At 31.2% G+C, this 15,016-nt stretch overlaps 2 protein-coding genes across 2 annotated transcripts; one reads left to right on the top strand and one right to left on the bottom strand.

The window, feature by feature from the left end:
* The first annotated feature begins 1,736 nt into the window (after positions 1–1,736).
* LOC107936944 (peptidyl-prolyl cis-trans isomerase CYP21-1) lies at positions 1,737–5,316 on the top strand. Its single transcript, XM_016869730.2, has 7 exons — positions 1,737–2,133; positions 2,869–2,950; positions 3,054–3,101; positions 3,690–3,713; positions 3,802–3,984; positions 4,126–4,201; positions 4,887–5,316. The coding sequence occupies exons 1-7, from the start codon at positions 2,035–2,037 to the stop codon at positions 5,047–5,049; spliced, it is 675 nt and encodes a 224-aa protein (XP_016725219.1). The 5' UTR covers positions 1,737–2,034; the 3' UTR covers positions 5,050–5,316.
* Positions 5,317–5,969: 653 nt separating this feature from the next.
* Positions 5,970–12,164, bottom strand: LOC107936961 (synaptotagmin-1). Its single transcript, XM_016869751.2, has 12 exons — positions 11,841–12,164; positions 11,148–11,246; positions 10,985–11,035; positions 10,756–10,879; positions 10,116–10,234; positions 9,931–10,032; positions 8,901–8,975; positions 8,669–8,745; positions 8,312–8,558; positions 7,482–7,832; positions 6,573–6,704; positions 5,970–6,209 (listed from the first exon to the last, which is right to left on the bottom strand). Exons 1-12 carry the CDS (start codon positions 11,949–11,951, stop codon positions 6,078–6,080), a joined length of 1,620 nt encoding a protein of 539 aa, XP_016725240.1. The 5' UTR covers positions 11,952–12,164; the 3' UTR covers positions 5,970–6,077.
* Positions 12,165–15,016: the final 2,852 nt, after the last annotated feature.

Genomic DNA, 15,016 nt, shown 5'->3' with positions numbered 1-15,016 from the left:
AGATGATTACGGTTGTTTAGAAAAGTTTATAGAAAAGTTTCATAGGAGGGTCTAATTCTACTTTGATTAGGAGGATTTTTCAATTATTATTTCAGATTTATCATTAAAATATTTGTTACGTACTTAAAAGAAGAGAGCTAGGAAGCTAATAGATTAGCTAAGTTAACACACTTGAAAAATCAAAGACAACTCGTTTTTTAAATAACCATTTTGGAATAAAAAATAGTGCCACATTCCTCAACTTTCACTTCTTTCCCTTCATATTTTGACACAAATTTAAATTTTGTGATCTCTATTTGAATCAAAAGAAAAAAAAATTAGGGTAAACTATAACCAATGTCATTAAACTATTAGTAATTCTATATTTTGGTCACTGAATTACTTAAATTTTTTCATTTAAGTCATTGGTTGTTAAAATTGCTTCTATGTGACATTTTTTGTTCGTACTGTTTGCGCCAATAAAAAACTCTCATTTCCCTTCTCTTTTACAATTAAATTTTATTTTCATGAAACAATTTTGAATGTCACCAATCTGCGAACGAAATTCCAAATAGTTTTCTTCTCGGTCTCCGACATTGATCGTCAAACTGACTTGGATCTAAGATATGTTCTTCTAACTTATCGATGAGTACAAATTCATTGTATTAATAATTGAATCGTCACTTGAAGCTCAGTAGTCGAACTTTAAAAAAGAAACTTAACAACCCAATGACTTAAATAAAAACTTTCGAATAGTTTGATAACTTAAATAAAAATTTTCGAATAGTTTAATAACCATTTTATAACATTTTGAGGTTGAGCGACCAAAACGTAAACTCATTAATAGTGTAGTAACATTGGGTCTATTTTACCTAATAATTTAATCAACCTACTTTTCGAATTTAAAAATGCAAATTCAAATTTTTTATACTACTAAAATTTTTATGTTGAATTAAGTTAATTACAAAACTCTTTTTTTTTTACCTAATTACCGAATGAGTTTTTTTAATTTTATTTTAAAATATTACATCAACAAATTTAAGGAAAAAAATTATTGATATTAACAATTGAATCTTAATTTTTAAATATAAAATAAATTCCACATCTATAAAGAAAATAAAAAATTTAAGCATATTTTAAACAATTCTCAAATATGATAGTTTTTAAATATGATAAAATATTTAGACAAGAAATGAATGCATAAATTATGTTCATATAGTAATTGATTAAAGTTGCTCCTATTTAAGTTTAATTTTTTTTCGTAATTAACCTCTTTTTATATAATAAAAATATAAATGTAATTTTGTAATATAAAATATATATTAAAATGATTAGGTTTGTAAATCATTTGAATTGAGTATTACAATACTTAATTCAACTCGATTAATAACTCAATTTGCTTAAGCTCAAATTTCATCGATAATTATTAAATAAAATTCAAATTTTTTCAAGTTTAACTTGAATACTTTGTAGAGTGCCTTACTTGCTTGTTATTATATTTACACTCTTACCTTTGGTCACACTAGAAAATCTTTTAAAATTAATATTGTTTGAATTAGATTGAATCAGTTGATGAGATCGGGAATTGATTAAAGTATCAATTTGGAGAAAGATATAAATTAATTGACTCGAGAATTGATATTAATTGATTGAATGAAATTTTTAATATTTTTATTTTTATAAATTTTTAATAATTTATTTAATTGAATAGATGAAAATGATGGAACTTAAAAACCGATGAAACGATGAGTTGAGGTACCGGTCCTGCTCCAAAAGGAACTTGCTTAAAAAGAGTTATGGGGCTTCTGAATCTCACAATTATAGCTTTAAAGAAACTCCTTTCCAAAAAAATAAATATAATTAATACTATAATAAAACTCGACGCCCAAACTCATTCAGTCTTCTTCTTTGGCGACTGAGGCCGAGACTGATAGTGTTTGAGAAAAAAGAATATAAGATCCCTTTTCTCCTGTCATTGTAATTCTCATGGAAAATCAAATTAAGATTTATTGTTAATAATTAGGGCAAAAATTTTTGAACTTCCGGGAAAAAAAAATGCGTCGGGAGATCTCGATTTTGGTACAGCCTCGGTGCCTTCTTCTCTTCATTTCTCTCTCAATTCTCCTCATTTTCGCTTTCTCAGGAGCCAAACGGGTGCGTTTTTTTTTAAACTTTTCTTGTTCATTTTTATATACCAATCTCTAGGATTATGTGTAAATATGTTGCCCTTTGGATCTGATTTGGATTTTTTTTTGTTTATTTCTTGTTTTTTGTACTGTAAAACAGATTTGGGTTTTTATTTAAATTTTAGTTTCATGAATTTGGTTGGTTGTGTTTCGTTTTGATTTGATTTTGTTGATCTGTGTGGAATTTTCTTGAATTTAATGGATTTTTTTCTTCATTTTTTGATATTGTTTATTTCAGATTGCATTGAATAGTCTAGTTTTATGTTGCTTTAAGTATTAGTTTACTTGAAGTACTTAAGTACCAGGAAAAAATTAGAAAAAAATGAATATATTTATGTTATACATACATACACACATATATATTCATATCATAGGCCTAGTTTTACTTCAAGTTCTCATGTTTGAACCCTTTTAAATACATGAAAAGAATTTAGAAAAAAATAAAATTGAATACATCTATGTTAGATAAGTATTTGTATCTGACACTAACATCTAAGTAATATAGGCTTAGTTTAAAGCTTGTTTCTGTGGTACCCTTCATGAAAGATGCAATACGCTTATAATCTGAGCATTCGCTTGTTCGAAATTTGAACTTTATAACTGAATGTGCTTGGTTGAGACAAGCTCAAGGCTGCAATTTCCTTTAATGTTTATCGATCTTGATAGATTAATGCAATAATAGTTTGTATTTTGTGCTTCTTAGGAGGAAGAGAAGATCGTAGAAGAAGAGCATGAAATCACTCACAGAGTATACTTGGATGTGGATATTGATGGCCAGCGTGTAGGTACAACGCCTTCACCTATTCCTACAGGATACGATAAGTGATGAGAAGAAATCTTATCCTTTTTTAGCTTACATTTTTTTTTTGTATAATTTGTGTTTTACAGGTAGAATAGTTATTGGATTGTATGGCGAAGTTGTACCAAAAACTGTTGGTATGTTTTAAATTTTAATTTTCCGTCCAGTAGTTTTAGTTCTTTGTAAACTTAATTTCTTGAAACCATTGGCTCATTAGCAAAATGTACAAGCTACTCTCAGCCTTATCATATGTCGTTAATTGGTAAAAGTACCATAAAAGCCTCTATACTAGAAGTCGGATTGCATTTTGTCCCTTTTACTCAAGAAATGGGCAAATTAGTTCATGTTTGTTAGAGAAAATAGCAAATCCATTTCCACTATTAAAAACTAGTCTGATTGAAGAGTAACCATATAATTACATGTGGTGTGCCACGGTTACCTCATTTTGACGTACAAGGACCAATTTTTAACCTTAAAAATGGATGAAATTTTGACAAAAGAGCCAGTTTGCTCTTTGCCTCTGGTATTTTTACCGCCATTATTGTTGTGTGGTATAAGCTTACGTTGCTGTTGGTTCGCCTGTATTAATTTTCTTTCTCCAATTGTTTCCATTTTCTACTAGAACTTGTTTCATTTGTTATTAAAATTTTTGGATTTTATAATATTTATTTATGCTTGTTGCTTGCTACTTAATATTGTTATTGTTTTTACGTTTTTGTTTGCAGAAAATTTCAGGGCTTTGTCTACAGGTACTTAAAAGTCTTATCTGTGTTAATTTTGTAGGCAGTATAAATTTTAGACGGTAAATATGCTTAAATTTTTGCTTTAAAATTGCAGGAGAGAAGGGCAAGGGTGCTAAGGGGAAAGCACTTCATTATAAGGGAACCCCATTCCATCGCATAATATCTGGATTCGTGGTTCAAGGCGGTGATATCATTCATGGTGATGGAAGAGGAAGTGAGTCTATATATGGTGGCACCTTTGCCGATGAGAATTTTAAGATAAAACATTCACATGCAGGTATTCTTACATGTATTAGTTTAATTGTCTTGTCTTTCGCGTTTAGATACAACTCAACTTTCGGAACTTAGAAGCTTTTAACGTTGTCTTGGTTTTCAAGGTTCTTCCATTTAATGTTCGAATTTTCTTCAAATTTTGCAGGTGTAGTTTCCATGGCTAATTCAGGACCTGATTCCAATGGCTCTCAGTTTTATATCACCACTGTCAAAGCCAGTTGGTAAGCTAAACGACGTAGTAGCATGTCGAAATCTAGCTGTATGTAGGAAGAATTAGCCTGAAAACTAAAAATGCGTGTAGAATCCTAATGAGACTTATAATAATTGAACAAAGCTGCAGATCGATCTACTAAAATAAATATGTTTTTTAGTTATTCCAATTGTCAGGAGGTAAAAGTTTTATGTAGGTTTTTGTACTAAGAATCGGATTGCATTTTGCCTCATTAAAAAAAAGAGCAAATTAATTCTTGTATCTTAGATTAAAGAGCAAAATGATCTTTTTGTTAAAAAAAATTCCATCAATTTTTACTATTCAAAACAAGTTTATGTACATTTTCATGAGATACACGTGGCAGGTCATGTGTCCCTGTCTAGTTATTTTATTAACCAAGTCAATTTGTAAAAGTACAAATGGATGATTTTTAACAGAAAGAATCAATTTGTTTTTTGATCTAATGTATAGTGACCAATTTGTCTATTTTAAGTAGAGGAGCAAAATATAATTTGATTTCTAGTATAGAGGTCTTCATGATACTTTTATCATTTATCTGAACAACTAACTGTATGCCTGTTTATCTCAACAATAATTCAAGATGTTCCATCTCGAATTCCTTTACTCTTCTCTCATAACAAAATTCGATTGAGTGAATGACTAAATTTTGTAATCGTGATATGTGATCGTCTCAGGTTGGATGGAGAGCATGTTGTTTTTGGTAAGGTTATTCAAGGCATGGACATTGTGTATATGATCGAAGGCGGAGCCGGGACCTACAGTGGGAAACCTAGAAAGAAGGTGATAATCGCCGACGCCGGTGAGATACCAAAGAGCAAATGGGATGAGGAAGCATGAAGCTCCTGGTTATATAAAAAAACTGAGAAGATTTTTCTTTTTTTGTTGTTTTATATTTGCTGATTTCTTTCTAATATATTTGATTCATATTTTGCTCCATTGTATCATTTCCTTTATGAACTACTTAATTAGATCAAAGACCAAGAAATATAGGCTTCACTTAAAAAATATTGTAGCTCATCTTTTTTTTAGTTAATTATATTTGGCAACTATTATTAACAAATAATTTCAAGCAATTATCAGGAAATGGTAGTGCTTTTATTATTGTTTTTAGCTCCATTAACTATTTGATGTTTGTGTTGATGCACATGTATATGTATATGTATTTGAATATGAATATAAAAATTAGTTATGAATTTACATGTTCTCATTAAAGATAAGGCAACATTTATAATGATATAATACATTTTTAAAAATTTCATGTAATTTTTAAGCAATGATGTGATACGATCTTGAAATATTATGGTATTACATTTCAATGAAATTCAAGTTCAGATTAATATGACACTAAAAAAGATAAAAAAAATTGTTGTTAAAAAATTAGTTCTTTATTTCAAATCTTAAAAACACATATGCCGCGAATGTAAGGGACAAATAGAGCCCTAGCTTCTAAAAAAATTACAACTGCAATTTTATCCCTTTATAAATTATTAAATTATAAATTTATATATAATAAAATTACATTTTAACTATCCAAAAATGAAAAAAAAATATTTAATTCTTTTTAAAAATGATGAAATCATAAACTTATATATGAATTTATAATTCAATTTTGATTCTCATAAAATTTTTTCTAAACTAACTCCTACATACTAATACATCAGATATATTTTATTTGTAAATATCATTAAACACTGATTAATGTATAAAAATCATTATAATAGATTGTTTTTAAGTTGTGCTCTTATCACAATAGTATACAGAAGCAAACAAATAAGATGACCTATTCAATCAAATAAAAAATTAAGAGATGGTTTAATTTCATTAGAAAAAATTCAACAATATTCAAGGTAAAAGAAAGAAACATGTTAATCTTTAGTTCTCCACTGCAACTCAATTTGAATCCGTCCATTTTTAGAATCAATGAGATGATATCTCTCATTAATTCTTTTGTTGTTAACAACATCTGAGAGATTGATATCAATATAACCTAGTGATTCCTGTTTCATAGATACATATATAGTTGATTGTAAGTAAAATTGCGGCAATCTACAAAATCATACTTGGAATGCCCAGCAAAAATGTTGGCATCTATGTTACTCCGCCTCAGTGGTAAATGTTAGTTACGAGTATGTGAGTGAATGTGTGTGTATTTTATACATGTTGCAATGGTAGTCTCTAAACAACAACCATGCCGTATATCTTTATAGACCTGAGCACTTGAGACAATCCACGGCGTATGCCTAGAACCATGGGGTTCAGGGTCCCTTGGACCAGACCCAAGTCACTTTATATATATATATGGCTGTAAAACGAAAGAGATAATGGTACATAACATGGAAGCAATGGTGCAAAAAGAGTACCTTTGGGCGCCGCAGGCCTATCCTTGATGAACTGCTGTAAACTTCCAAATGAATTTTATCATTTATAGGGGGTTCATCTAACATAAACGTAAACTCTTCTTCCCATCTTGGATCTCTGGTTTTCCTTATTTTCTGCACCAATAAATAAAATTACACATGTCAACAAATACAAACAACTGATAAGGAAACCATCGCTTGGGTGCCATGCTTGTGTTTCTTTTGGGTTAAAGTACCTAGGAGGTCCCTGTATCATAGGGACTGAATCAAATTAGTCTCTCTATTATTAAATGGAGCAATTTAATTCTTATACTATTAAAAAAATTAAATAAGCCTAAATTATAATAGAGTAAACATTTATTGTATAAAAAATATCTTAAAAATTAATTTTTTTCAATTGTAATTCAATTCCAAACAACAAATTTAATTTACGAAACCATAAATACTTTAAATATAATAGTAAATGTCATTTTTTATACAATAAATGTCAACTCTACTCTAATTTGACATTATTTAATTCTTTTTAATAATACAAAGATTAAATTGATTCATTTAATAGTAGAGAAACTAATCTGATAAGGTCTTATAATAGAGTAAACTCCAAGATACATTCATTATTTCTTTTGCATGTGAGCTCAACTGATATGTCTGTTATTGAGATATAAATAACAGTTAAAGTACCTGGGAGGTACGTATATATAAGGATTGGATCAAATTAATCACTCTATTAAATGGATCAATTTAGCCCTTATACTATTAAAAAGAATCAAATAAGTCCAAATTATAACAGAGTTAACACTTTCTAATTTGATGAAGTCTCTATAATAAAGTGACCTCTAAGGTACATTCACCATTTCTTTTGTATGTCTACTCAACTGATTTGATGCCGCTATTCGGATATAAATAACTTACCTTAGTCTTTCTCTTCTCGCCTCTAAAGAGAATACGCACATACGGATTATTGTGATGCTTTCCTTCGACATCTTCTGCCTCATGGACTATGACTACAAGCATACCTCCACCATCAGGTGTATTATCAGGAGCCCTAACCAATGTTTTCGTTTGTTGGAAAGTTTTCGGTAGCTCTTCTTCTTTGAAGGGCTTATATGTTAGTTCCACAACAAGCTGCCCACGAGACTTGTCGTTTTGAGCATCGTTTGTGTCTTTTTTTTTAACGAGTTCAAGGGTCATAAGTTTTGGCTCATCTGGAGTAAGATCTTTCAGTGGAACCTCATTCATACCCATTTTGTCATGCTTGCCAATCTGAGCAAAACAACTAATATTTAAGGTAACAACAAGATGAAAAAAAGAAAGAGCTTAAAACTTCACATCATAAAAAAAAAGAACAAAGAGGTAAACCACTATTTGGAGCACAAAACTTAGTAACTATTCTTATATTGGTATTTAAACTTTTTTTTTTTTGGTTCAAGTAAGGCCTGAAACTTGCCAATTGTTCTTGGGGCTTGAACTTTTTTTTATTTACGCTAATCCCTAAACTTGATAATTATTCTCATATTAGAGTTTGAGTTTGACAATTGTTCTCACATTGAAACCTAGATTTTATGGTTTTCAAAAAAATATCCGAGACTAAATTGGACAAAAAAAAGTTTAAGAACCAATGTGAGAACAATTGTTAAGTTTAAGTCCTAACTTGAACAAAAAAAAATTAAGGCCCTAACGTGAAAATAGTTGTTAAGTTCAAGCTCCAAAAAGTGATTTAACCAAAACCCGTGAAAACTTACCTGTTCCCAGTCGATAACATGAAGTTTTAAGATCTGCGTTAGTGGATCTTTAACTGTAAAGTTGAATTCCTCATTCCATTCAGGGTTCAAGTTCTTCATCTTCACTGTGGTTTGTTTAGATGGAAGCTTACTCTCGGTTAGCTTTATTTTCACATAAGGGTCTGATGCACCCAAAAGATCTTTCTTTTTTAGTTTCAGCGCCCTTATAACTTTCACGTGAAGAAGTCCTACAGGTCGATCAAAAGCTCTGCAAGTTCAAATGGGTTTATAAGCCAGGAACTAAAAGGTGAAAGTAAAAAAAAAAAAAATGACAAACATAACTTAGAATAAAAAACGTGATAGCATCTTGAAGCTTACTTTGCTGGATCCAGAATTTGTACTTCAAGAGTTTTAGGCCAATGATACATGTTTGCTACCTGATCTTTGATAATTTCCTGCATTACAGTGACTTATTTAACATTCAAAACTATGATTCATATAGACAAAGCCAGTTGGGGCATTAATGAGAACTTCTATGGATAAAACTTACGCATTTAAGGGAAAACAATGCCTAAAAGAGAATGAGCTAGAGAATTTTATGACATTTTACCTGGACAAACCTGTAGAGAATAGGTACTGACATGAGATCAATCCCTACAACCTTCAGCCCAAAGTCAACATAAGGCTGCAGACAAGAGGACCAAAAAAAAAAAAAGGAAAGAGCCAATCAATATTCATCTAAAAGTGAAAAGGAAAGGAAGAAATAATACATCCAAAAGAGAGAAAGTGAACTAATTACCGTATATATAGACTAATAAACTAGAAGCTAGGACACAGATCTCCCATTTCTCAAATGTAACTTGTGCAATTGGATGCTTAAATCTTTCATTAAGAGTTATCCAGTGAACTAATTTCCTTAGGCTAATGAACCAGAGCAGTGATATAGTTCCGCCTTTTTGCAATTATAATTTGTGCATTTGAATACTCAGTCATTCATTAAGAGTTATCTATACAAGTTCCTCTTATATTTTTACAAGAATGCCTGAACATATTAACATTAGTTTACCTCAACGTCCCTACTGATAAGATGGTCTTGAAAAAAGTCTATTTATCGAAGGGCTACTTTGACTTCAGAACTATCAAGTGCTGAATACCAAAAATGTAACAAGAAAAAAAATTTATTTGATCAATCTTGGAGATCAAAATATCATTCCGAAACTCAATTATACTTCATCATGAAATTTGAAAAACAAGATGTCTTAAAAGTGAAATCTGGGTACCAGCATAGAAAAGTTTAGAGAATGTCACAGCTTGCGCACAATGGTCGATTCCTAGAGTCTTCTAAAAGGCCCATCTACTTAGAGATTCGGTCAAACATAGTTTACCTGATCAATTAATAGTCTAAGGGAGTTGATGCTAGATAAGAGTACTCTGGCTACCTTTATATTTGGTCTATAAAATACTATTCCATTTACCTACTAAATACGTGTCAAAGAAAGGGCACACCTAGCATTTACTTTACGTGGATAGGCACAAAATTTGTAGTTAAAATCTATAATATACTTTATCACATTAAAATGTTGGAATATCAAAGATACAAATAATGGAATTTGTATTTAGTTTTATCCATAATACCAAACCTTATCCATCAAAGAGACGAAGATGTTTGCAAAACATGGAAAGCTTGGGACCAAAGGCTTCAAGGTAATGCGTGGTAGAGCAAACACTTGCAAATCAACAACCTGCAACAATCCAAGCAAACCAATTAACAAACAACCTCTCCCAGATCTCCAACACAAATAGTTCAATGTAAAATGGTAATGACCTGAGCAGTTGCCTTCAGTCCATATGCTTTTACAGCAATAGTAACATTGGCATTTGCTGCCCATTTTATTGATGGTTCCATGATTAGCTCCTTCTCTTCCGTGACATAAATCTTCATACCTATCAATGAGAAGAAGATAAACAAGATCAGGAAGAAATCTCAAGGAAAAGAAAAGAAATATATGGTTTTCTATATGAAAATGTAGGCTCTTATTTAATGACCTTAAGCACCAAACATTTGTGGGAGGAGTATGCTTCTCCCACATCTAAACATCCAATGCAAGAGGTACACCTCTAGTTTCGGTATAGGAAAGACTTAACCTACCTTTATCGTGTGGCCTAAAATCTATCTCAGCATGGAGCGCAGAGTATTAAAATTAACATAATAAAATAATCTACTTTGTTTTTTTCGTGACATGCTGACTTCAATAATTTCCCACATCCTAGAATGTGGCATTCCAAGATAACATTCATGCTAAATACAATTTCATTTTCGCTATCTCCAATACCTATTCAAGATTACTAAGCAGAGTTCTCCGTACTTACTCAGCTTCTCCTGGAGATGCCTTTCTAAACAAAAGGACCAGTGACACAGGATTTATAGGTGGTAGAACAACCATTAGGGCAATTGATTAACTAACCTTGGAAAGTTGGCGGCAAAGATCCTAATGTAAGTGCTTCAAATTCAACAGCATCAATTTTATATTGTGGAATTTGTTCATCAATTATGGGTTTGACAATGCCCCTGACAGTTGCGCAGATGGCCTACAAAAGACCAAGTACATGAGAAAAAGAGCCGAGGACAAACATGTACATAAAAAACCAAGATACCAAGAAAAGATTACTGTTAGTGGGGACCAGAAGTTAAACCTTGTTAAGATTAGGCCACATATACTCCAAAAACTTGTTTAGCCAGTCAAGCTACACAAAAAAAAAAAACCAGAACCAAAATTGAAAATAGCTTTTAGATTCCATTGCAGTAAGGCATAAGGACATGGGAAGATTGTGATAAACATAAATGGTAGCTCCTTACACGATCATAGTCTGGGTTTTTTACCCAGAATGGTATCTCTGGAAGCATCTTTTGTAATGTCTCTTGATTTTCCTCGACCAGAGGTCGGATTTCTGGATCCTGGTAAAACAAACATGTATATAAATAAAACTCCATAAAACGTAAACAAAGGAGAGAGATATCAAATATTCATGTGACATTCTTTTTCTTTCAGCTCTCATTGTATGTTCTTTTTCCGACATTTTTCAAGAACAAATTACAAAAGATCTAGAAGCCCCATTTGTAGCTTATTTTAGAAGCCCCTGATACTAGAATGAAAACTAATCCCTGAAATTAAAACATTGATTCAAATTTTCAAACAATATAAGCGTATGATGTGATTAAGCTACAGTGATTTGAGTTGATTTTGAATGCTACGGCTCCCACCAGTTACATGACTGAAGAATTTAACTAGTTAATTCGTTCATTCCGGATGCAAAACGAATAAGGAAACTATTTCATGCAATGTCGACAGGTAACAATAATAGCATAAAGCCTTCATGCAATCTTAAAATTTTCGAAAGCCGTTTTCTCTAATAAGAATCTACTAATCGTCTAATAAACTAATCATCTTTGAGAAAAAATCAAAGGAATCAACATATTTTAACTTGAACTTCAATCTAATAAGAATTCTAAGCAATAAAACAACTTTTCTACTGCATAAACAAGGATTACCGCTACATCGCTAGGCTGGATGTAGATGAAGAAGTAATAACCGATCACAAGACCCGCTGTAATCCCAAATCCAAATCCAAAAATGCCCAACACAGTACCCACAAAACCCATCAATTCAACGAACACACACAAACAGTAAGTCGAGCCTTAAATCACGATTTTCTTGGGATGAATCAATCTCGTTAATGAAAATTTCTTCCTCGAAATTTTACCGGGAAATCAAACCAGAATTTACTATTTGCAGCGGCAAATCAAAGTTAAAAAAAACAATAGAGTGACTTAATTGTCCTTCACTGATCATTATTTCGAAAAGTTAAATTAATATTTTAAAAACAAAAAATTCGATTAAATTTCGTATCGTGGGCAATTTTTGAATGCTTAAAAATTGTAAAAATTCTTACACTGAAGATTAACGAATAATCAGAGCTTTTTGCGTAACTGATTTTTTTTATAGATATTTTGTTTGGCACTTTACACGTAGGAAGAGAAAAAATCCAACTATAGCACTGAATAACTTTTTAGAAAAAGAAAGGATATTGGGCGGCCTTGAAAGCTTTTTCGTTAGCCAAATCTCTTTTTACAGGGAATTCAAAAAGTTTTTTTGTAGGCCAAATAAATTTAGAGTAATCTGAATTGGTTTAACTCGAATCCTGGAGACTGTACTCCTAATAAAGAGATTTTCCGGGTATTCACCACCCCTAAAGTCATTGTCCACAGCTTCGGTTTAGTTCTAAAAGAGCCCTAGCTAGAGAAATCCTTTTACCATCCTTCTTAGCGCCTATTACACTCGTAGTCTCTGAAGGATGAGAACCAACTATGTAGCATCTAAATCGAGAATTCAAGTATTGTATACGTCATTAGTCCGATCCTTTGTAGGAACTACCCGTAATAACGAACTTGCAAAATGGATCTGTTTATCGAATCGATCATAACCACTGCCTACATTCCAAAAAATTGTGCACCACAAATAGGAACTAATAAAGGGTGGGCTAGGCCATTCCATCAAATCTTTGAGAAGGGCCCCAATCTCGTATTTGATGGTCGGCGTGGCGATAGGCTTCGCTTCTACGACTGCCTCCCCAGCCGTTGCAAACACTGAGCGAGAACGGTAAGGGTCGCACAAACAATGTCGTTGCGCGGGGAAGCGATTCGCCAAGCTAAGCTGGGGCAAACAAAGCCGTCCGGTGGGAGGACTGACTTTAGTGGATATACAAATAATGTATCAATTTGAAACCTCAGCGTACCATCGGAGAGACTTTAGCCACATTTTAACCCATGGTTAAAGAATGGTTAAAGAATGAGGCGATCAAGAAAGTCCCCCCAAAAACTGGAAAAAATGTCCGAAGACCTTCTCTTTCCTTTTTATTACAAACAAAGCGAAGGCGCTACTTAGCCCTATAAAGAATGAAAGCCTGCGCGACACCCGGCGTTAACACTCCCAAATCTGGGAAAGCTAACCACAGTTTCAATGGTAACGGGAATACGCCTAACGGCGAAAGCATACAAAGATAGTGACGCTTCCATCGCTTAGATTTAGGGCAAAAGGGCGTACCACAGATACGAAAAGAAGCACCCCTCAATCGATAGGTCAAAGGCAGAGACATAGTACCAGTTACATCTATAATCTTTGAAAAAATCGGGGTCTTTTCCACAACAAAGCAGTTCGGTTTTTAACGGTTTTTTTTTTTCATTTTGTGGACGAGTAAGGCGGGAGGACTCTATCCTTTATATAAATTTAATAATTAAAGTCGAAGATTTTTTAGGAGTCTTTGTAAATTATATATGGGTTGTCGGTATATATTTATTTTAATTGATGTTTTACTGTATATAGATTTTATGAAGATTTATTTTGATCTAAATTTAAATATATTTTAATTAATAGTCCGATCTTGTTTAGTAATTATTAACTTTTTTGATTATTGTTATTTGAACCAATATTCATAATACAATTATTATTGTAGTTGTAACTTTAGAAAAAAAAATAATTTAAATAGTTATAAAGTTAAAATACTTATATTTTAGGATTAATTGGATCAAATATATTCAATTTATGGTATAGATTTTAAATTAGTCCATATAAACTACACAATGTTTAATTGAGTCCTAAAAGTGTCATTATGTGATAATTTTGACAATCAATTTAGACTTTATTAGTTCTTAATGTCGTTATGGTACAGTCTAAACCAACCTACAGGTAATGGTAATTTTAACACTTATAACCCAAGATTAGCACTTAGGGACAAAGCTAGAAAAAATGTTTTAGGAGGTAAAGATGAATCTAAATATTTTAAGAAGTGTAATTTTATCATTATAATGACATGTAATTTTTACAAAATTTTAAGGAGTTGAATAAAAATTTTACCTTTCGAGGGAAGGGGGAGGGCATGCCTTTGCACTAGTACATGAACTATATAATATTCATGACTCCTTTCTAGGACCATATCATCATTCCTTGTTCAACGAGAGTCATTATCCTTTGTGACCCATTGATAATACCTCTAGAACTATTTCTAATATCAAATATTACAATTCACACTAGTTTTTAAAGAATCATCTAATTTGATACATCAAGTCTTATAATTTTATTTACAAAAGATGCATCGCAATTTAAAAGTAGATTTTATGATTGGAGAAAGAGTCATCAAGATTATTAAGTTTTTAATGTTTAATTTAGGTTTTAAGGTTGATTTGATAAAAATTAATTGTTAATATTAAAATGTATAACTTTTGTCAAATACAAATATCACATTGAACTAATAAACATAAGTACCAAGGGTGAATACAAGGGCAAACCATGGCTTTGGCCCTCAAAATGAAAAATTACAATTCTAATCCATAAAAACGATCAAATTATAAGTTAATACAAGGTAAAATAATATTTTTTCACAAAAAATTATTTAATCCCATTAAAAATAATATAGTTATAAATTAATACATAATAAAATTTATATTTTAACATCTCAAAATTTTATAATTCAATTTTAATCCTAAAAATAATTTATATTTATCCCTAACATATATCATCATATTAAAAAAAATACCATACTCAATTACTAAATGCCATTTAGAATCAATATCATAATTAGATAACAGATATTCAAGCCGCCATTTAGAATTTTTTTAATAAATTAAAGTATTGTTTATGGGTATAATCTGTTCCGTACATGGAATTTGTA

The sequence above is a fragment of the Gossypium hirsutum genome, chromosome A01 (assembly GCF_007990345.1).
Source record: "Gossypium hirsutum isolate 1008001.06 chromosome A01, Gossypium_hirsutum_v2.1, whole genome shotgun sequence".
In the NCBI taxonomy this organism is placed as follows: Eukaryota; Viridiplantae; Streptophyta; class Magnoliopsida; order Malvales; family Malvaceae; genus Gossypium; species Gossypium hirsutum.
This window is presented reverse-complemented; position numbering and strand designations above follow the sequence as displayed.

Coding starts and splice junctions, on each gene's coding strand:
- LOC107936944 (XM_016869730.2), top strand. CDS start 2,035: ATGCGTCGGGAGATCTCGATTTTGGTACAGCCTCGGTGCCTTCTTCTC. Junction 2,951..3,053: donor TATTGATGGCCAGCGTGTAG/GTACAACGCCTT, acceptor TGTGTTTTACAG/GTAGAATAGTTATTGGATTG. Junction 4,202..4,886: donor ACCACTGTCAAAGCCAGTTG/GTAAGCTAAACG, acceptor TGATCGTCTCAG/GTTGGATGGAGAGCATGTTG.
- LOC107936961 (XM_016869751.2), bottom strand. CDS start 11,951: ATGGGTTTTGTGGGTACTGTGTTGGGCATTTTTGGATTTGGATTTGGG. Junction 10,880..10,984: donor TGTGGCCTAATCTTAACAAG/GTTTAACTTCTG, acceptor GGTCTTTTGTAG/GCCATCTGCGCAACTGTCAG. Junction 8,976..9,930: donor TCGTCTCTTTGATGGATAAG/GTTTGGTATTAT, acceptor TCTTGTCTGCAG/CCTTATGTTGACTTTGGGCT.